Below are 22,598 nucleotides of genomic sequence, written 5' to 3' on the forward strand. Positions count from 1 at the left end.
CTGTGTGCGCTTCATAGTGTTAAAACAGAAACCATTTAGGCTCATTATGTGTCTCTCGTGGACTCCCACTGTGGCTCAGGCGGCACTCACCACTGTAAATCTATTCTGGGTGTGTAGCTGTCAGTCTGAGCTGCAGTGTGTGTGTGTGATTCCTTTACATAAGGATGGGCCCCCTTGTAGAAGCATGTTCTCACGCCTCACTAAAAGCACCTGCTTTTACCGCCTGCACTTCCAGCATGTCAGTCCATGGTGGCGGCGGCGGCGGCGGCTTGCTGCTATTTCAGGGAGGAAGCAGGAGAATTTGATATGAGGGGATCCGCAGCTCGGCAACCGTGGTATTTATTTAGGTTAACAGACGAAGGGATACTCTCTGACAGACGGATCAATGACAGGCCTCATCCCATAACAGTCTGTGCGGGAACGGCGGGGGCCCAGCTGTCTTCTGACTCACACGCTGACTGCATATCAACAGATCAACTCAGGCTTTTAAAAGGTTTCTGACTGCATTAATGATGCAGAGCGGGAACTCAAAACAGCATAAACTTTATTTTTGGCTGCCTCTGAGGGAATGCAGGCTCTGGGGAGTCATTGTAGTCACTGGATCGCATGCAGGACCAGTGTGTGGGGTCATGTTGTCATCACCGCTAGCTAGAGGGGTGATCGGGTTACCTGGCTGGATATCCATAGTGGTCGTATCAGTTACCATGGCGATCAGTGTGGACTGTGGGTTGAGCAGGAGCAGGAGTTGTGTTCTTTAGTTGACTCACAGTCTGTTTGGCAGTCATAATGTCAATGTGTGTTACAGCGGTAGCACTTTGTGGTTGTGGTAATAAGGTGAGTAATGATGCGGTGTGTGTGTGTGTGCTATGAAACAGGGGTGTGTTTGATGAGTGTATGCTCACGTGTTCTGTGATCTTCTGTGTGTGTTTTCTCAGTCAGACATGAGGAGCCGTCCAGGTCTGGGTCGCTGAGCAGCTGAGGTCAGAGATCAAGCGCTTGTTCCGGCAGTCATGGCTGACAGAGAGGGGCTGCCCATCCCCCCGGGCCAGGTTTACATTGAGGTGGAATACGACTACGAGTACAAGGCCAAAGACAAGATGGTGACAATCCGGCAGGGAGAGTGCTACGTACTGGTGAAGAAGACCAATGACGACTGGTGGCAGGTGAGGAAAGAAGAGGGCACAAAGGCTTTTTACGTGCCAGCGCAGTACGTCAAAGAGGTTCGCCGGGCGCTCATGCCCCCTCAGAAACCCGCCCTCAGGGCCAAGCCCACTGTGTTGGATATCTGCCGGGCGTCCAACGAGAACCTCAACAGGCCTCAGCCAGAGATGTCCAGCTTTGGGCGCCCGTCGCCTTCTTCCACGCCGTCTCCTTCCTCTGACCGCGTCACGCCTCCCGCTCTGCCCAAGGACGCTAACCAGAACGTGGGGAGTCCTCATCACTGCAAGCTGATGGCCGAACTGGTACTTCTTCACAACAACAACAACCATCACCACGGCAACAACGCCACACTGCCACGGATGCGGGCCGATTCGCCTCCGCTCAAAGTGGCGAGCAACCACAACAAAAGTCCGGACAGGGACAAGGTGTCGTCTCCGAGCGAGCTGCCGGTAGAGGCGCTGCAGAAGCTCCGCAACGACTCGGAGTCTGGAGACGAGCTGAGCAGCAGTTCAACAGAACACATGCAGGTGAGGAGCTGCTTTGTTTTACAATGGCGTCCAGCATAGAGGAGTTTTTGTGTTAACAGAAAAATGTGACAAAAAAAAGTTTTTGGCTCATGGTTGATTTGCTAGATCTGACAAAAGCCTCACCTGTTGCACGTGCCTATTATTAAAATCGTCTGCTGTTGCCTTGAAGCATACAGTGTTCGGTCTGGCTTGTACAGATGGGTATATTTTTCTGTGGGAGGTGGGGCAGCTGTTGCAGTCGGGTCATTAAAGACTAAATGGTGTGTTCACAGTTAAATGGAGGGTTCTATAATTGGGAGTCTTCAGGTACATTTACCAGGAGGAAATTCCAAACACACTGGCTTGGCTGTGCAGGTTTGTCGCCACTTTTGCTTTGTGACCTTGTTGATGTAGGTGTGTGAATGTATAAACGCCAAATCTAATGCTCTGAGACAGATTATCTCTGCAAGGGGGTTTTGTATTTGAAGGAATCCAGACTTCCTGATACTGATAATGAAAACATAAAATTAATTTCCTCCCTCCTCCCCGTCCTTCCAGCAGTCAGTAGACTGATAACTGAGTTTTCCTCCCACCTCCATGATATCTGTCTAATCACTCTGAAGCCGTGAGAAGAGAATGGCTGGAAGACTGCAGGAACTGGGGCTTATCCTCCTTCGTCTGCAGCAGAGGTAGATCAAAGTGGAAAAAGGAGGAGATTTTAAGACAGTGGGAGTCCATGCAGCGCTGCCTCCGTGAGCCATTTTTGGGGAGGCTGTATCTAGGCAGGGTCAGGCTTGTTTGAAGGCTCCAAGTGCTGCTTGTGTTCTTTGTTCCACAGGCTGCAGCAGCCTCCTCCACCACCGTGGAGTGAACAAAGAGAGACGGGCTTGAATAGAAAGTAGGTCATATCTGGCGAGGATCCGTCTGTAGCCCCCAGTCGCCCCGCCGTGGGGACCACTGTGTGATCGAGAGCATGTGCGAGTGTGAATGCCATGTGTGAAGCACCGTGTGAAGGGAAGAGAGAGTGGAAATGGTAGCACACTAACACGGTTTACAGCCCCTAAATGTAGGCTGGTAAATGGTTTGCTGGTCAGGATTGTGGTTCCTCTGAGGGCCTGTTTTCTGTCTTGTTGCCTGCCTGCACTGAAACTTTTTTATGGAATTCATTTCACGCTTGTCAAATCACACACAGGCCAAAGTAAACACACATTTCACTCTCAGAAAATTAACATTTGTATGGGCAGCTCTCTCTTTGGAGTGTGTTTTTGTCGGGCTACAGTAGAGCTGGCGGGGCGGATAAGAAACAGACAGCAGACAGGATTCAGCCGGTGCTCCCTGTCAAGCTCAGCGCTGTCTGTGGTCGCCGGGGCAGGTGGAACCCACACCCCCTCTGTCTTTGTGCCTTTGTGGTTGGTTGTGTTAGTTTGTTCTGTTTGGCCTGTTGCCAGGCAAGTGAATGACCCCACAGAAAACCCAAATCTTTCAACTCCCCTACTTCCACCGCTTCCTGTCTTTGCTCATGTGCAGGCGAACAGTTCCTGCGAGAGACAGACAAGCAGAGAGAGGACACTTCTGACAATGCCGGACTCGGTTATCAATGCTACTACTACTGCACAACCAAACCTATTTATGCCAATATCACAATAAACTTATTTACTTTAGTAGCTGCAGACCAGCAGCTCCTGTTTTCTGTGATGTAAATGTGCTGATTGTGTCAGTGGAGTGTGGTGGCATTGAAGAGAGCTTCCTGTTGAAGGCAGCTGTCAGACTGCAGTGATATTATATTTGATGTAATGTACAGTTGAGCCTTGCTAAATGTGGCCGAAATATGTTTGCTCCATCTGACCTTGTCCACCCGCGGTCAGTGTGTCCTCCATGCAAGCAGTGACCTCCAAGAATGACAGCTGAAGCCCGCGTGGAAGTGTTAAAAAATTGCAGTTCACTCCGCAGCCTCTAGGGGCTGGCTCCAGAAGTGAGTCAGGGTTTTTTTTGTGACAGGGTCGAGTGTTTTATTTAACTTACCGTACACGTTTTAATTGTACGATAATTGTGTTTTAGTAACGATGCTCCTAGTCGTGGTCTGTTAGCATCGCTAACTAGCGCTTAATACTATCTTTGCTGATGTTAGCATAGAGAGCTCAGCCGAAGCTTCCTTTTCCAGTGTCTAGTAATCATTCCTGGAGCTGTGTTTTTATTGGAGTGGGGCTGTATTGATCTGTAAACCTCGGGATGAATCTCCATAGATGGATCCATTTGAAGGATTTGTCACCGATATGCCTCCCTTAAAGTGCCAGCTGGCCACCTCCTAATTGATTTGATTTGATGTCCGTGTGCCGATTAACGCCTCCGTGTTTCTCCACGCTTTCTGTTCGTAATTAGCTTATCTCCGAGGCTCTGGCAGCAGCTGAAGCCGGCGGTTCCCTCCCCGCCTCCCTAACCATCATGAGGGGTGTGTGGCCGGCCCTCAGCGCTCCGTTCCTTCTGAACCTTGTTTAGATATCCAGTGCCCCCCCCCACCACCCACCACCTCCTTCAGCTTCTCTAAAAGCACAGCTCCTATGCTCTTAAGGGATTGGCAAAATAAACCTCTTTTCCTCACTTCTCAGGATGGGACGTAGGGTTTATTTTCTTAAAAGAATGTGGCAAACCATAGGACGTAAAGCCTGTTTTTCACATAAACATGTTGGTTTTCTCTGCAGCTTTACTGCTTTTAAGACGCTGTTGTTCTGCCTGTTTTAAAATCCCAGAGAAAAACACGACCACACAGTCACTATCGCCACAAACAAAGTTATACTGAGTGGAGTTTCTCTGGAATATTCTTATTCATATCTCCTGTCTTTCTGATGGGATGTGGCTTTCCTGGTTCCCGGTTCGTCTCTAAATGAGCGGATGAATCTGCTCTGTGGGATTGTGTGCGAAGCCCAGATTGTCGTTTTCTTTCTCAGGGGATGTGTCACCACAGCGGGAAGACGTGGTGGCCCTGAATGTGTTTGTGTCTGTGGTTTTTGCGCAGCGGAGCCGGCCGGCTGCCCCCGCGCTCACTCACTCTCTGATAGAAGGACCTCGGGAGGCCCCCACGCCTCAGCTTTTTCACCATTTCACACAGTTAGCTGGATCCTCCCTTTCTTTCACAACTCCCAAGCTGTTAAGTAAGTCCTCGCAAAACTATGTGCATGTCAATAATGCAACCAGTAATTCCCTGAGATTACAAACTGGATCAGTCACTCCCTTAAAAATAAGCTGTCTGTTAGTGTGGCATGTCTGGTCTCAGGGAAGCCTCCCGGAGGAGTCGCTCTGAGGATGCCTGCAGCCAAAATGACATAACTAGCTGGTAGATGCACGTGGACAGATTTTTAAAGGGTTCAAAAACAAAAGGAAACAGCTGAGTGGAGGGAGTCTGTCTGTCTTCAGCCTGCTGTGTGTGGTCCTGTGGTGCTTGCTGGCAGTGCCTGAGGGAGGAGGGGGGTACTCGCAGACGGCAGAGACCAGGGGACAGGAGGCCAGACAGATGTATGTCTTCATGTGAGCCGTGAACGTTCAAATGATTAAAGATGGAGGAGGGCATTTAGAGTTGATGTGGTGAATGTCGGGGCATGTCTTGGGATGTAGATGGTTTGCTCTTGGTTTGCAGAGAAACACATGCTTTAGCTTGGTTGTATGTTTACTGACTTGTGCAACAGAGCAAAGGCGAGTGCGTCCTGGGAAGCTTTGTTTGGGTTTACTGTCCAGAAACGACCTGTTCCCAAACACACACACACACACACAGCGCCACAGTAACCTGCTAATTGCATGTTTTGCCTGCGGAGTCTTAAAGTTGCTGCGAACGCGACCAATTTTCTAACTAAGCTGAAATCTTTTAAAGTTAGCGCACAGTTTCATCACCACATATGAAGCGCTGCGGTATCCCTCTGCTGTCTGCTGCGTCCCGTAATCTGGAGCTCTGCCGGGTCTTATTCTGAAAAGGAGGCCCCTGCTTGTTTTCCAATGCATACTTGACATTCCTGCCTCCGTGCCTACACACACACACACACACACACACACACACACTGACATACAGTGAGGCAACAGGCAGGCTAAGTCAATGAAGTTCTGCCGGACCTTTCAGTAATCTAATATTAAACATGAGTAAAAAGTTAACACGAGAGTCTGCCTCTCCTGTTTCCACTTCTCTTCTGTCTGGTTCTATGGTTTCACTCTGTCTCTGCGGCTTCCTCTTCTGCTGCCCTCTGTGTCTGCTGTTTCAGTCACAGATCAGAGGGCTCACAGTCCTCTCCTCCTCCCTACATCCATCCTGGTTCATCTCTCTGTGATACAACGAGAGGATTACATGCACACAGTCCCAGCAGGCATCAAGACAAGCTGTCATCAATATAAGGTGCAGCGTACCATCCTGTGTAGCTCTTCTCGTCATGCGTGGGTTAAAGGTGAGACAGGGAGAAGTCTCCACTTCTGTGTTTTATTCTTGGAAAAGGTTTTCAGATCAGATTTGATACTCCCACACTGCGGGGGAAGCAGCTGCTCACAGCTTCACAATCATTAGATTTGTGTTAGATCTCAACCAGGGATGCACCCGTCCTACTTTTTTCAGTCCTGATACCAAAATCTGGTGTCTGCCTGTCTGCTGATATTGATAAGACACCTTTTTTCCCCTTGTTGACATAACCAGCCAGTCTATGCAGATACTCTTTGGCTTGCTACATGTTGTTGCTCTATGTACATAACAACTGATAACAACTTCTGCTGATGATGTCACAAACGAAGATTAAAAGCTGATAGATTAATACCTTATCTGATACCTGATTGAGCTGAAATTCCATATTGATCCATTGCATCTCTACTTTGAATCTCCCAACTGCTTGTTCTGTCACTTGCTTAATTTGAGTGGGTGTGGAATGTCGTAGCAGTGAATACAAGGATACAGTTTTGTGTAAGTGTGGGCGTGGACGCCTGGAGTGACAGGCTGGGGCAGACTCTGTACCTCTATTGGGAATTTACAAGTGATGCTGGTGACATGGCGCCAGTCAGAGCCTCCCACAAAGAACCAAAATGTCTCTTCTGAAACCTACGGGTGACGTCACAGATGACTCGTCCGTAGTCTTATACTGTTTTTAAGCGGCCGCTTGAGCTACAGGTTTTTGGCTCTTCACTGTTTCTCATGTTTGTTTCTCATTCCTGCACATTCACCCACTTCTGCCTACTCTTTGTTTTGCTGCATTGCTGCCAGCTAATGCATCAGTTGTAAACTTCCTTTCATGATGCATGCAGTGGAAACACATTCAGATAGCACTGCAGCATGGTGAACACACTGTGTAGTGGACTGTGTGGTGAGTAGGCGGTGACTCTGGCTCGTCGGTTTAGCTGACATCTTGAATTGTGAGAGCGTCTGCTTAACACAGCTTCTGAGGCTGATCTTCAAGACTGTGCTGATCAGACTCCCTCCAGACTTCAAACAACGACCCTGAACACAGATCATTTGATGAGCAGGGTTTTTTTTTGTTGTTGTTGTTTTTTGTTTTTTTCTAAAGCGAGTCCAAGCTGTCATATTAATCAGATTAGTTGTATAGGACTCTGCAGGAAGAGATGCTACACCCACACACTGGTTTCCTCATTCTCTGCCACTTACTGACCTTATGCATTTCATTAATGAGGAAGTGCTGCTTCCAAAAGAGCGGCTGACTTGTTTGATTGTGGCTTCATTGTTACCCTCTGACCGTCCAGCTTCCCATGCTCTAAAATAATCAGTCGCATAAGCTGATGTTTTAATTACTCTTTATAGATTCTCTTCCTGACCAGCCTCTCACATGACTCCAGCTCTACTCTGTTGCTGTTTTCTCTGCTCCACCATCCATAAAGCTGCTCCGCCTGTCAGCCTGTGATGCAGCGTGGTGTTTTTTTTAACATAGCAGATGACTGGGGTGCACCACCTATCTAATTTGCTCACCGCCGCTCTCGCTCTTCTTCTCCTCGCCTGTCGCTCACTGTCCCTCTCTCTCTGGGCCCGCCTCACTGCTGTAGCTCCGACAGGGACAGCATGTACCCAGAGAAGGTAAGCGTGCCTGCCCGGCCTGCTTTTTTAATAACGTGGGTGGCTTATTATTATTATTTTCTCCTCCACGTTATCGGCTCCTGTGTGAATTCTCTCAGCCTGTGGCATTTCACCTTGACACGTGCAGACTGACAGCGCCAACTGCTGTGTGTACTTTAATGTGTTTGATACGGCGTTGGGCACGTGTGGGTGTTTCTCTGAGTGGGATTTATTTAGCAAAGAACTTGACACCCCCACCTCCAGCCACCTTTTGCTGGAGGTGGGGGTCTCCTGTGTTTGCATACAAGTGATGATGCTCAGGGTGCTGGACTCTCTCAGTGCATCCTTACATAACTGATGCCGGCTGTGTCCAGAGCCTTTTAAACAGCTGCTAGTCTTTTTCCCCTCAGCGGCCTCCTGCTTTGGATGAGTGGGCAGGTCAAGCTTCGCTTACACTTATCCGGCTGAGGAACTCTTTTCCCTCTCAGAGCTGTTAGATGTATGTCGCACAATGGCCGTGAGGTCATTCAGGTATTAATTTCTGGGTATAAAAGCGTTTTTGGCCACAGTATGGTGCACTGCTACTCCCCCCAAATCCTGCCAAAATATCTAAAATGATCTTACACAGAACTTAAATAATGTCATTATGTGTGTAGCTGTGCACTCCTGCTGCTTGCTGTCTTTGTGTGTAACAGCTTGTGTTTCTCAGTAACATCACTGCAGATCAGAGACAGTATATGTGAGCCATCCACCTTTCCCTGTTCTCCTCTGGAGAGGTACAGCTGCTCTCTGGTTGCCAGCCTGTGTGGGAGGACTGGTGGAAGCATGGAAGCGTAGGAGTCTTGAGGCATCAAGGGGCACGGATCGTCTCTGTCATATGCCTCTGCTGTCGTTAATTACTCGCTGTGGCTGCCAAAGAGACAAAGGATGAGCAGCGGCTCGATCGGCGCTGAGCGGCTGTTTTTTTTCTCCAGAGGTCATCTACTGTTAAAGAGACGATTTAGAAGGGGTTTGTCGCTGTCGTCTCACAGGTGGAGGCTTGTGGAGAAATGAAGGGGAGTTACTCAGGTGTGACTAACCTCACACCTCACATTGTAGAAACTGAGGAGAGAGGATAAAAGGCTTTTATGTCATGACCAACAGATGATGGCCGGTATGTTTGCCGTGGTAATTATTATGTAGAAGGGGAATGTGGATCATTTGAGGTGATATAAAAACAGCGGGCCTGTCTGTTAAACTGTGTCGACTGATGCTGATTGAAAGAACAGCCAAACGTCGGTCTGATCAGTCGGCGTGTCTCTAGCCGAGGGTTTTCTGCTCCTACACTCGCTGAATTAGCGTTCCAGAACCTCTGTGTTTTTGTGCTCAGAACTTTCCACCAGCAGCTGTCGCTGAACAGAGATGCTACAGAGACAAACAAAGGGCACTCAGAGAGAGTGCACACTATACCACTGTGGATCAGTCTGGATCCTTCTGCCAGCTTTACAGCGCTGTACCCAAACAGTCATTTCAAACAGCAAATCCAATCAGCGTCAACAAACGGCCTATAATTGCGCTCAGCCCAGCGGGGAGTCCTCCGACCACACTGTGCCCTTTGGGGGATACAGTATGTGTCTCTGTACGTTTCCTCAAAGCCTGCCAGGAATAGCTCGGCGGCACAACACTGGGGAGGGCGATCAGCATATCTCTGCAGCGCATGGAAGGAAACTTCCAAGGCCAGCAGCCTCTCTGTGCCCTTGTGTGTGATTGGCAGAGAGGCGCTCCCTGTGTCCATTAATGAAATGGATATGCCAGCGGTAAAGGATGTCTCAGTGTTTCCTCCGTGCTCTGATGGCTCTGCTTTGATCACCTCTGTGTACGGCTGATTGACAGCTGGCTGATTGCTCTGTCAGGGAGGATTTAAAGACTTTCAGTCATAAACATATAGGGCCAGCTAAGAGGAGCAAGGACAAACCTATGAAATCATTTCCCTTATTTAGTCTTCTTAACTTGAACAAAGCTGTCAACATAGATCAGTTTTATCTTTCTCTCCTCACTGGTGCCTCTCGGAGTGACTTGTTTTTCTCCTCTCTGCTGTTGTGGACCTTGGTCAGGTCAGCATTATCTATTATAGAAGCAAAACAAACGTGTGTTTGGGAGTGTGGCAGCCAATGACACCTTCTAGCCTTGTATTGACAAGCTTTAAATCAGACCTAACTCTAAACAAAGTTTAGAAATAAATATAAAAATATATATTTATGGAAAAATTATTAATATAATTTGCATTTTTACAACCTCTACGTTCAGTTTGTCATCCTCAAATTAAAGAAGAAAGCCTGCAGTAATGGCTTCTTAGTTCCACAGTGAGTGGAGTGCAGAATTTTTCATTTTTTTTACAGATGGGTTATTTTTAGCACAGAAATCTTGGTGGTGGTCTCTCGGACCCGGCCTTGGACTGTGTACACAGACACGGTTGCCATGGGGACGTCACTGATGGAGGTTGCACTGACTTTTTTTTTCCTCCATAGCGCCGTGGTGAAGTGACATCTGATAGCGGAGCTCCCTTGACCTGCTCACCATCTGCTCAGAAAGGCATACCTCATTAATACTTGTTTACATCTTTTTCCCATCATTTCCCAGATATAAGTGCATTTCAGCCTGAGTGACCTGAACTAATGATATTTTAGTCTAAATTGAAATGATATTATAGTACAAAAATTTATAAAAGAGAAGGATTCCCGTTCATGACCAAGGGTCAATCATCTGAGGACAGCCGGATTTACTTGGCTCTGTTGTACTTTTCTGTATGACAGTCTGCTGTTTGGGTGATCGGGGAATAATCTTGTACATATTACAGCGTGTATAGGACATCAAAGTGTGTGTGCTCGGTTTTTGTCCCCTTATTAAAAGCGTTGCTACTCGAGCGTTGTTTTGCATGGATTAAAGTGCAGTCGGACCAGGCCCGAGTGCCATAATCATCTGAAAAGTGTTATAGGCTTCAGTGGGTAAGCTTCATGCACCAGCAGCCGTGGGGACAGCGGGGCTTACAGGTCAGCCCCGAGCCTGGACGGGCTGCCCCCACCTCTGCACATACTACAATGCAATCTTCTTACATATCTGGATTAAGGGGTTGTGTACAGAACATTCCTGGGTTAACCCCCGCTCCACCTCCCCCCACCCCTAACTCCTGTTCATCCCACACCAACATCCCTGATCTTCTGGAACAATGTGCTTATCTGCTCACAGTTATTGCTCCCGACCCTCTTTGTGTTGTAGCAGATGATAATTCTCATTCTGAGTCTCTATCGGCCTCTAGGTTCCATGTCGTTAGTGTTGCTTACTTGTCCCCACTGGACAGCCCATGGCTGTAATTGAAGGGCGAGTAATCTGCCTTTCTTAGCGTTGTGGGGGAGTTATGTGGCTGCTCTGTGGCCAGCGGAGAGGATTGTTGTTGATCTGCCAGCCAATCCCCAGGCCCCTGAGCCCTTATTGATCTAAAGTGAGTGGGTGTTTGCAACCATGGTGACATATTTAAATCAGGCGGCTTGTATGTTAAGCATGCTCAGTTTGAGATGATGTCAAGGAGAAGCCACTTCAGTCAAAGATCCTAAATGTAGGATAGGATAACGTATCAGGCTTCAAACTGTAACAATATCCACAAGCTTCTCAGATAAACCTGCTTTAAAACTAAAAGCAAATCAAAATAATGTGTGGTTGCAAAAACACCCAGAATCAGTTTGTCTGGATGCAGTTCCTCATATAGCCACCAGAGGCTGGCTCCAAAAGGGAGTATCCCCATAAACCTGTTTAAATGTCTGGCTTCACAACAGAAAGGACAACCAGCCAATACTCCTACAGGGTCCACCCGGAGGATTGGCTGATGTTTTAGTGTTTTATAGCTTCAGATGATTCATATTCTTCGTTTTAAAGCGAAACTGCCGAACTAAGCGGTTGCTATCGGATTGTAAAAAGAAGTTACACTAATTTAACAAAAAGTGCATCAGAATGAAATCTCTTACCCGACCTTTAAGCTATTTAATTATTATGACTCGGGAGCCATCTTTCTGATTACTAGCTCACCTCAGAGACACTCGAAATGCTGGATTTCTTTACTCGGTTAGCCTTCAAGGCATGGAAAGGCAGGCCCTGTTTTGACTCTGGGTACCCTGAAGAGATGAAGTAACACCTCCCACTCGACAGAAACTCCACATATTCTCAGTTAAATTAACATTTCAATGACCCGAGCTCATCATTCCGTATCCACTTCCTGATTCCTGTCCTGAGCAGGCAGTAGGAACCTCATCCCATTGGTTTGTCAGGGTTCCATTGTTTCTCTGAAACAAACCCAGTGACCCTGTTTGTGTTTGCTACCTGGATCCTAGCTCCAGATCCCTGTCAGGCCTGCTCAGCAGGAGAGGACCACCTCGTGGCTCAAGGTTACCCCCCCCGGTCCATGCTCTGTCTGGTGCACGCTCTTGTCAATGGTCCACTGAAGGCTTGGCGGGCAGAGCTGCCTTTACGTGCCATTGCTATCTCAACAAAACAAAGGCACCATTCTCGTTAATGTGGCAATACATGCCCAGTGGAAATTGAATTGCTTTCTACAGAAGAAGCTCTGTGACGATCAATTACCCGACCAAGGCCCCTTTATGGGTCAACCAGGGGACAAAGGAGAGCAGGCTCGGGTGGTTTACAGTGATTTTATTTTCCAAAATAATCAGGTTTTATTTCTGGACCAAGCTGGAAGAGGTGTGATCCTGTCGGTCAAAGACGGATAATTGCACCCAGAGGCAGGTGGGACATGGCGGCGGGCGTCACATCATCGTTGATTTGTAAGCCAGGAGGCGGCAGGCGGTCCCGAGTTCAGTGTGTGGTCATGTTTTCAGCTGATGATGCAAGTCATTTTTCAAAGACCTCTCAGCATGTGACTGGGGCCGTACAGATGACAAGGCAGCCCTCTCTCTGACAGCAACCGTACACAACAATGGCTTTTACAGTGGCTGCTCTCCTACTGGAACTTTTCTCTGCCTGGATATACAGAGAGGGAGGGGAGGGGGTTTGGCAGTCTGTGGGCTGCGGGGTGAGTGACCCATGACCAGGGACACAATGCATCTTTCTGTCACTGCATCACCACCCCCAACACACACAGCTGAACACCCTGAGTCATGATATGTGGGCCAATGTGGGGAGATTTAAACATGCCCTTTAATTGTGTGTGTGTGTGTGTGTGTGTGTGTGTAGCCTAGTAGCCCACTTTCCCTGGCAGCAGCCATTGTTAATCAGCAACCATCGTCACCCATCACAAGTTACCAGAGCTTGGAGGAGCGCCGACCTTTTGTCTATTAGACGATCCAGTTTATTTTAATCATAATAAAAAAGGGAAAACATAACCAACATGTGTTTGATATTCCTGAACATGGAAGTGCTAATCAATACACTGACCGGCAGTATCATTAGCAGCAAGGTCACAGACGTTAACAAATGATCTGCTATGAGAATCTGTGAGGCAGAAGCCATCGAGGGTGTTTGGAAACCTGCTAAGAAGGTGACAAAAATCAACACCTGTCAAACAGTAGAGTGCAGAATGGAGGCCAGGGACGGTTATATTGCACTGTGAGCGCTGTTTGGACTGAGAAAGTTGCAGTTTTGTGTGTCCACCTGGTTGTCACGGTTACAGCCGTGGCTGATAAATACCCACTGCAGAGAAAAGGCAGATTTTAATTGGGTTTTGTTGCGGTTGTGGCTTCAGAGGTGTTTGATGAGACATTGTACTCACCTATAAGAGCTGGGTTTGAGTCTTTTCTTTATGTTTTAAGTCCATTCGTGTTGTTTGCAGCAGTGCTGAATTTGTAAATCTGAGGATGTGCAGCTCGAGAGGGGAAGGGGAATGGTCGAGGAGTAAAACATTCACATTGTAAAGGGCTGCCCCAGTTACTAGCTTTTCTATCCAACGAAACACAAACACAACCTGTTGGACCTGGAGCTCACATGTCATGGATGGAGTCGTTTTCTGCCACAGGTACAATAAATAGGTTAATAACTGCTGAGATCAGGCGCAAAGTGTTTCATTTACATGTGCACATCGTTGTGTAGATTTAATTATGAATGGGAAACACCCTGTGGAAAGTACACAGTGTCAGTTGTTGTTAGACTCCGATCGGTCTTATATCCACGTCGGGGACATTTATAAATATGAATATGTACAACTCTCTGTCTTTGAAGTCGCACACATGGATTGTTTTGATCATAAATATCAGGTTCCTCCAATTGGGGAAATTAAGAATTAGGGCTAAATTTTCAATTCAGACACATAAGAAAACCTTCATTTTGTCAGTCTGCCCCTCAGGCTTGTTCCAGTACCAACACCTGACACAGCAACAATACCCACCTGTAGATTCTCGTGTCTCTGTCCCTGAAACAGCAAAAATTAGACAAACATTTATTCACACGGTTTTTATATTGGTGCAAGAGGGTTAGATCATGTTCAGGATGAAGTACAACATTCATCTGTGCACGTTGGAGGCACTATGATCTGGATCAGCAGGGAGTTGCACCAGTATCCTGGTTTCTATCCGAGTCCTCCTGGTAGTTTTTTCTGGGTTTAAATGTCTCTGTATCCAGCTTTAACTGCCACTTATCCACATCATTTGTCCTGCAGGACATTAATCAGCTACATTTAGAAGCAGTAGATCATCTTTCTACCAGAATGTGAACCTGTGTTGCAGTTTTGATTCCTCAAAATCTCCAGATGTGCCTCGCCTGAGGCGATGAAATGGAATGAGCTGTCCAAACCACCCGCTGTGCGCTGGCGCTTTTTTTTTTCTCGCCCCGCTAAAGTAATTCCATTTCCACATTGTAGACGAGCTATGAGTGCAGCAGTCCTCTCTGTGGGGGGTCCCTGCTGTCAGATGCGCTGTTATACCGTCTGCCGCCTCTAGCCCACCACCATCACCTGTTCCTCTGTCCTGCATCATTACACTCCGATACTCTGATACTCTGATACTCTGAGGACTTTTATCTGTCATATTTCTGCATAATGATCACATGCGCTGCTTCTGGAGTAAACCAGAGCACCCTGCAGAACTGCTGTCGTGTTTTTAATGATGAGATGTTTTACTTAGCAACTACCCACATAGCAACAAGGCATTTTTAGTCTGCTGATATTTGCCTAAATGTATTTGAACCTTGTCATTAAACATTCACCAGCCTGCCTCTGTTCTGAGAACTCTGCCGAGCAGAAGCACACATTTCCTGTCTGTGATTGTAGCATTTGTGTGTGTGTGTGTGTGTTGTGTTTACCACACACTGCTGGTTTGTGGGTTTCATTTGACAGGAGGAAGTTTCCATTTCCCTTGTGGGTGGCTGTCGCCTGTTGAAGTGGTTCACCTTCCACCGTGGATCCACTCTCGAGAGCGTGATAGCAACCTCAGCGATGCAGCTCGCGGTCACATGCACGCTCTCACACCTCTATAGCACTCCGCAGGCGGTTACAGGGTGGAGTTGGAGGAGGAGGAGGAGAGAGGGAGAGATGTGTGTAATTATGCCACCTGACCCTTCAGGGCAGCAGGGTGGCGTTTATCTGGGTCACATCCTGGAGAGGAGCATCATTAGAAACCAGCTACACACTGATGCATATGCATGGTGCAAACACAATCGCACACACTGACTCACACCACGGCTCCCCATCTCGTACCTTTGTTTTTGCACCTAAAGCTGAAATGGCATTGCGAGATAAAAGCACTCCTCGCTGCGTGTTTGATTTTCAATTAACCTGATTCAACGGGGTTAATACCCTGATGCGCAGCAACCTGCCTGCTTTGTGGCTCCAAGGCGCTCCACACTCTGTTCCTACCACTAATGAGTCATCGTGTGTTTGGGCACAGACAGACTCATCCGTTTTTTTCTCTGCAGTGAGCTTTCTCTGAAGGAATAAAGTAGAAACTGAGCGTCAGTGTCAGCCGTGCGTATGAATAAAAAACAAACCTGGTTCTGTCAGGGGGAGTGGGTTTGAAAGCTGTGGTCTTTAGCTTCATATACAGCACGATGTGCAGTCTTTATGCATTCTTAAATGAGTTTAGAACTCAAACTGTGATTTTGTTGCCACAAAAAATAAGAATCTGCTGCCGCATCTGCACCAGTGAACGCTGAATACTGCAGGAGGACATGGAGATGGATTTGATACTTTCTGAGGCAGCACCTCTCTCAGTCCCAGAAAGATGCTTGAAATTCACTAAACGTGCACCACCATGATGACATTTCATGGCCTGTTACAGTGATTAGTTGTGGTGTTGACTGATGTTACAACCTGATTTTTTTTGGGAGTAAAATATTCTAGTTAACTTACAGTCAGTACAGCTGCTACAGTTGGATCATGCTGAGAAGCACTTGAAGCTGTGACGACACCAGATTAAAAGGATGGTCTGTAAAAAAATGTGTGACAGCAGAGTCATTCAATAATATCGGCAGATCAATAGAATAGCACGTGCTAACCGTGTTAGCATGCTATAACCAAACTTGTTGATCGAAATCTGCTGTTTGTAAAGCTGTGTGAAATGGAAAACACAATTAGTTCATACAATCCTCATTGTTGCATGTGTGCAGCAACATTTTCGTGTGTGTGTGTAACTTTGGGTTTTCACTGGCTGTCCTAATCCACAGCATGCTCCACATTATCAGATGTAATCATCAGCTGAAATTCCATTAAGGAAACAATAACAATCGTTTCATTTTCCTTCCTTATCTTCTGTCTTTCGACGAGAACAGAATTAAACGTGTTTTTCTGCAAAGACTTTTTTCACTTTGCCAAAATCAGCCATTTAAAGTGCAGCAGAGCTTCATCTTGTCTCTGCACTGCAGCCCATCATCTGACACACAGGTTTGTGTGTCTGTGTGTGTGTGTGTGTGCTGCCGTGCCAGTGGACTTTCACACCTTTCAGGATTCCTTCCCACACTAAACACAAACACTTTCACTGTCACCTGGCTCATCATCACGGAGTCGTGACGTCCTCTGGACAGACAGCTCCACCCACCAATCTGCCGGCCCGACTAACGAGGTAGATAACGGCTCTAATCTGTCATCATCCGCATCTATTCTGGCTGACCTTTCCATCGGCAGCCTGGGAGGAAGCCGGGAACGGGGCGTCGGGATCAGCTGTGATCACTTTGTTTGCGCACACAGCTGGTGGCAGACTCACCGCATCACCCAATATCTGATGTTGATAATCTTCTTCCAGCGTTCAACAAAGGAGAACAAACATGTAGCATTTTGCCAATTTGATGATTGCAGCTTGTTGGATTGGTTGTGTCAGATGTTTTTTTGTAGACGTTGTTTTTGGCTCGCGTCTCTGTTACATTCAGAGCAGTTTCCAGAGCAGCTTTCACTCCAGCGTCTGTCGCTGTAAGTGGAGCGTGTGAACCACAGACTTTATGACCCTGGGACCGTGAACTCTGACCTCTAATGGCCTTTGAGCACGGCCACCCGTCAGGCAGTCCACTCTGTCTTTCTTCTCCTCCGCCAGGCTCTGTATTCTCTGTCACTCCTCTCCCTCCAACTCTTTCTCTCTGAGAAGCTCGGGTCATTCAGCTAATGAGTCCTCCTATTTACGGCGAGCACCAGGGCCCTAAATAGATCTCTTAAGATCCTTTAATCGGCCGCCGAGGCCTCTCCTGTTCTGTGTGACGACAGTCTGGATGCAGTCAGGGTGTTACAGTAGCTTCTACCTGCCACCTGCCTCTTCTGGACCCCCTTCCAGCTCCTCTCTTTTTTTGGATCATGTTTTCGTACCTGAGGAGCCCACATTATATTGTGAGTAGCTGTTGTTCTGTGATAGAAGGATCAGTGAATGTGTCCGGATGTGTTAAGGCTTAGTCTACTTGGCTGAGGGCAGAAGTAGAGCAGGTGTTACTGTGTCTTGGTTCTTGTCACGGTGTCTGATACTGATTGCAGAGCGGTGCCGACACGCTGCATCTACTTTTGCACTTGATGCATTTTATGACACAAAGTAACTCTACACACACCGAACACACGTTACTCCCCATATTTTACGTGTTACTGCTTGTTGTCCTACCTTCTTAAAGTGATTTTAGTTAGTTATTCTGCACATTACTTCAGCATTGGACCTTTACACATAGTTTGCTGAACTGTTTTTATCTGAATTCCAAAATGTCCACCAGGCCTTTCAAATGTTCTGATGGTCCCTGAATGCATCATGTGTGACATCTGCCTGATATTTGATCAAAAACACTTGTCTTATTAAAAAAAATGACCAAAAATATACAATTTGCATCAACATGATTCTGCAATAAACAACAAAACCTACACTGCTTAACACAACCAGGAGGCTGTGGTCGATTCACCTGTGACAAACTGTTACTGGACAACGGTTCAGTGGGTATTTGTCTGATTTGCAGAATTACAGGATAATTAAACCTAAGGCATGTGATTTTGTGAAATGATGATGTAGCTTTTATTGTGCTGTTTCCATACAGGTGAAGGACTTGATATTTGAATTGTCAGCTCCATAACTCACCTCTGTTTGTGTGTAGTAGTAGAGTGTCCTCAGGAGGAACCCTGCTGTTAATGGCTTGAGTTACATAGAGAGAGAAGAGGTTGATGGTTGTTTAGATTCTTCTTTCAGCATCAAAAGGAGTCCCTGGCTGATGTAAAGTGGGAGCATAAAGAGGGGCTGACCCTGATTTAACTGCAGGGCAAATGTGGTTCAACTTGAATGGCCCGCTGACGAGGATGGAGCACGTCAGTGAGCAGAGCTGATATTGTTGGATGTGACAGTGCCTTCAGGTGGTCTGTGCACAGAGGTGATGGTGTTGGAGCTTTGACATAGAATAAGTGTGTTTTTCAGTCACCGACACACAACAATGTACAGACAACTCTTTTATTCTCTAATAACAGCTCCTCCTCCTCCTCCTCCTCCTCTTCTTCTTCTTCCCAGCACTTCTCCACAGAAACCACAAGTCTATCAATCAATCTCAATCAGGCTTTACACACATGCCTATTGGTGAATCTTACTGTGTGTCTGCACATAGGAAAAAATGCACGCACACATTCTTTTGCACACACACACACAACACAGTGATCAGTCTAAGCACCCTGCTGCAGAGGAGACAAAGAAGTAAAATAAATTGTAATAAGTTCAAATTAATCTGCTAACATATTAGAAATCAATGAATCAGATGATTACATGTTATATTAAATTAATAAATTAAATGATCAGATTTATTTTTACACCTAAGATGATGGATGGAGTAAATCTAAACACTGTCTGTAATCACGTCACGCCTCTTCTCTACCTCCTCCTTCATCCTGTCACTGTCAGCTGCTCAGCTGTACTAACTGAAGGCTGACCAGCCATTGTTTTCCTCTGTACCAAGAGCCATTGTGTCCCGTGCTGTCCCTGCACTTCATGTGGCTCAGCAATCAATAGACCTCAGACCTGCTGCCGTGTCATTCACACACACACGAGACAATGTGTATGTAAACAAATCATCGTATGTGGACATTTCTCATGGTACATTCCTGCTACACGTGTGTAATCAATATTGATGGCTCTGCTCCATTCAGCTAAACCAGCAGGTACAGAACCAGGCTGCATCGGTCCTTCATTCACACGTTCTCTGCTCCTCAGAGACGCTCAGTAATTCACCCTGTAAAAGCATTTAATTTTGAATGACACCACTGAGAGTCAGAGCAGGTTTACTGCTGTAAAATCTGCCGCTGTGCATTGTGGGATTGTTTGCAGTAAGCCGCGTGTATCCGATTTGGAGGGTAAAATAATGCAGTATAACCTCTGCGTCCTCTGAAAAATGTGCGTGTCAAAATATGACAAGCACACATGTGAATGGTTACAGCGATGATGACTGAATTCCAGTTGAAGTGCGAGGGTCCTGGTGTGATTTTCGACTTGTCACAGCGCAGCTGGATTTCATCACAGCCACAGTGAGGTGTGTCACTGCGCCAGGACCTCCTCTGAGTGGAATGCAGCCGTCATTATTGTTATTGAATGCACCTGTGCTTTTCTCGATGTGACCCATCAGGTCTGCTGTGCCGTAACGGAGCGGCGCCATCGTTCACGTTATGTTCAACATGTGTGCTTTTTTCCTGTTAAGCCAATTCAACATGGATGTAAGGAGGATTGGAGCAGCATTCATATAATGCAGCCATTATAAATGTAATTAGCTACACTAGTGATTATGTTCCACCATGAAAAGAATGTGAGGCCTGCATTGTTCCCTGTGTGACCTGCTTATTTGAATTTATCCCTGATTTCCTGTGCGTGCAGACCGGCTGAGGCCATGATCAATGCATGGAATTAATCTTTTCTGTTAAACCTAAGGTAGCAGAAGCAGGAAACACTGATCAGTCTCAACAAGGCCTCTGTTTTTTTAGCACTGTCCTCATGTGATTAATCTAATATTATGCTAATATCATGTGTGTGAATGAGCTATCAGTGCTGGTAAATGCCAAAACGTAACGTGAATTATACATATCCTATCAAATGGCAACTGTTTTCATCGTTCTAGTATAGTTACCAGATAGTGCTCCAGCTAATGTTGATTAATCTTATTGACTTTCTTTTAAACGAAGAATCAACAACTGCTCGCTGGCTCTTATTTAGCTGTTAGCGGGGTTAGCCTCAGATTAAGCTACCATACATCTACCTACCACAGTTAGCAACATGGCCACTTAGCAATATTGTATACATGTAGGCATTGGGGTGCTTGTATCAATATCAGATCAGATCAATGAGCATGAATCACTGCTCACAGAAGTTGCTGGGGATCATGTATTCTGTCCTCACTGCAACATTTACAATCTGAAGGCTAAAATTAAAGCAGGTCTGTTTTTATCTCTGCAATAGATATATACATACAAGGGTAGCATGTCACAGGCTGCTTATATTGGGTCCTTTATAATAATAATAAGCCAGAGGAGCCTTGGCTCTTCTGGTCTAAGTGTTGCTCTGTAGCATGTAAATCATTGTGTTGTCAGCAGATGCGTCCACTTAATGATCAGTGCGGCAGTTATCAGGGCTCCCCTGTTATCTAACATGTACATATCTCAGCTCTGCTGCAGCTGACTCCTGATAAATTTGGCATCTACTGCGAAGACAGAAACCTGATCTGTTTTTGTCACAGACACAGCGTGATGTACTGCTGTGTCTGCAGCCTGGAGACTTCTGGAATCTGAGAGGAGGATGAAGGAAGAGAAGAGGGGTTACTGCTCCAATGTTCTCTTCATGAATCAGTCTTTTTATGTAGCTTTTTTTTAGTGCTATCAGTTTAATACCTGATGTTGGTTTTACCTCAGATGTGTGGTGATCATGGAATAATTTAATCTCACGTTGGTGCAGATGATGACACACAGACTTTGCAAAGCAGCTCTGCCTCTTTGAAACCTAATCCTTTTAAAAAAACAGGAAGTTCTGACAGATTGTTCTCTGTATCAGTGCTGGTTTTGCTTTTTTACGTCAGGAGACAAAGGCAAAAGTGTGAAGCTTTGTTCAGCTGCAGAGTGGAAGTGGCCTCTGGTTCATTTAACATGCAAACACAACTTGCAAGACATGCACCCTTAAAATGGCATTTTTACGCGTAATTATGTTCGGATGTAAAATTCCGCATAATTATGGGCGTTGCCGCTTTTGAGCGACAGACGGTTGCTGTTGAGTTTCCTGCTTCCATGATCGTCTGCCCCCCTAAACTCTGCTCTTGCTTCCCCTCTTTGTCCGTATTTGGAGTTCGGAGGACTGTGACGCTGCCAACATGGCGGCGGTCAGAGCGTCCTGGAGCCTCCCACCGAGCCTCGAAACAGCTCAGAAACAACAAACGGGTGACGTCATGGAAGCTCTGTACATAGCTTTTACTGTCAGGGGGGTTGACTCGCTTTTGGAGCCAGCCCCTAGAGGCTGTGGTTTGAACTGCAGTCTTTTGCATGGCCTTCATTGATAACCCCTAAAGGTAAATAATAATCATTGTCGACCATTATTGTAGTATTGATACAACAATGTGTGATGATGTGTTGGACAATAGTCCTGCACTGTTTTTCCTCATCCGTCTTCTCCACTAGAGCTGTCAGTGGACACGTTGCATTGTGGGTATTGTAGGCAGTGTTTCACCCACATTGTAAATGTGAGTGGTGAATTCAGTGGAGCAGGGGACAGCCTGGCCTTATCACCCAACATCAACCACACTAATATTCCTTGGGGCTAAATAGGCGCAAAAAACAATAAAGAAAGTGCTGCAGCCAGCATCCAACATCTGGTGATCCTGACGCAGGAAGAACGGCTGCTGACGAATGCTAAACATTCACATATGGCTGTCCATTTAGTCACATCCATCCAACCATGACCTTCATTTAATAATTCATATGAAGTTTTCCTCCAAAGATGGACCGATAGAAGATTTCTCTTTCTTTGTAATCTCCATAATTTAAATAAATATGTTTCTCCCAGTTATTCTAGACGGTGTCATTGTGTTTAAAGAGTGCAGGCGAAGTTCTGCGTGACTTGTCTTAATCTTGCCTTCTCCAGCCCTCACAAACCCTCAGAGTCTATCTGATTCCACATAAACGGAGCAGATTAGCAGGAAGATTTGAGAATATTAATGACGTGCTGTGAACCACAGCCAGCTGCTGAACACAGAGGGAGTGAGCGAGGGGCAGCTGCTGGAGTTGATTTTATTTTTGTGTTGTGTTATAATATGAGCTGCTTCCAAAGTATAATAAGCTGTCACAATGTGATTATGTGCTTTTATGGTGTGACTTGTGCTGCCAGAATGGTTAATGTTGCAAATGGGATGCATTAAATCCAGACTGAAGTAATGCTACACTAGAAAAACAGTGAGCTAAAAACAAAAATGGATTGGAAGTGTCAGTTGGCCGGCCTGTGGCTGCAGCCCTGTCTCCTCTGCTGCTA

At 46.4% G+C, this 22,598-nt stretch overlaps 1 protein-coding gene across 4 annotated transcripts in view; it reads left to right on the top strand.

Annotated features, from left to right (window-relative positions):
• arhgap12b (Rho GTPase activating protein 12b) overlaps positions 1-22,598 on the top strand; it is a 42,657-nt gene that overhangs the window by 1,467 nt on the left and 18,592 nt on the right. For 3 of the 4 annotated variants that reach the window (XM_028433412.1, XM_028433415.1, XM_028433414.1), the window contains exon 2: positions 936-1,688. In XM_028433412.1, coding sequence (XP_028289213.1) covers positions 1,011-1,688 — 678 coding nt within the window. In that variant the 5' untranslated portion in view covers positions 936-1,010. The remainder of the gene's footprint in view (positions 1-935; positions 1,689-22,598) is intronic. The other variant, XM_028433413.1, reaches the window with a different exon arrangement.

Source organism: Parambassis ranga, chromosome 20 (genome assembly GCF_900634625.1).
Source record: "Parambassis ranga chromosome 20, fParRan2.1, whole genome shotgun sequence".
In the NCBI taxonomy this organism is placed as follows: Eukaryota; Metazoa; Chordata; class Actinopteri; family Ambassidae; genus Parambassis; species Parambassis ranga.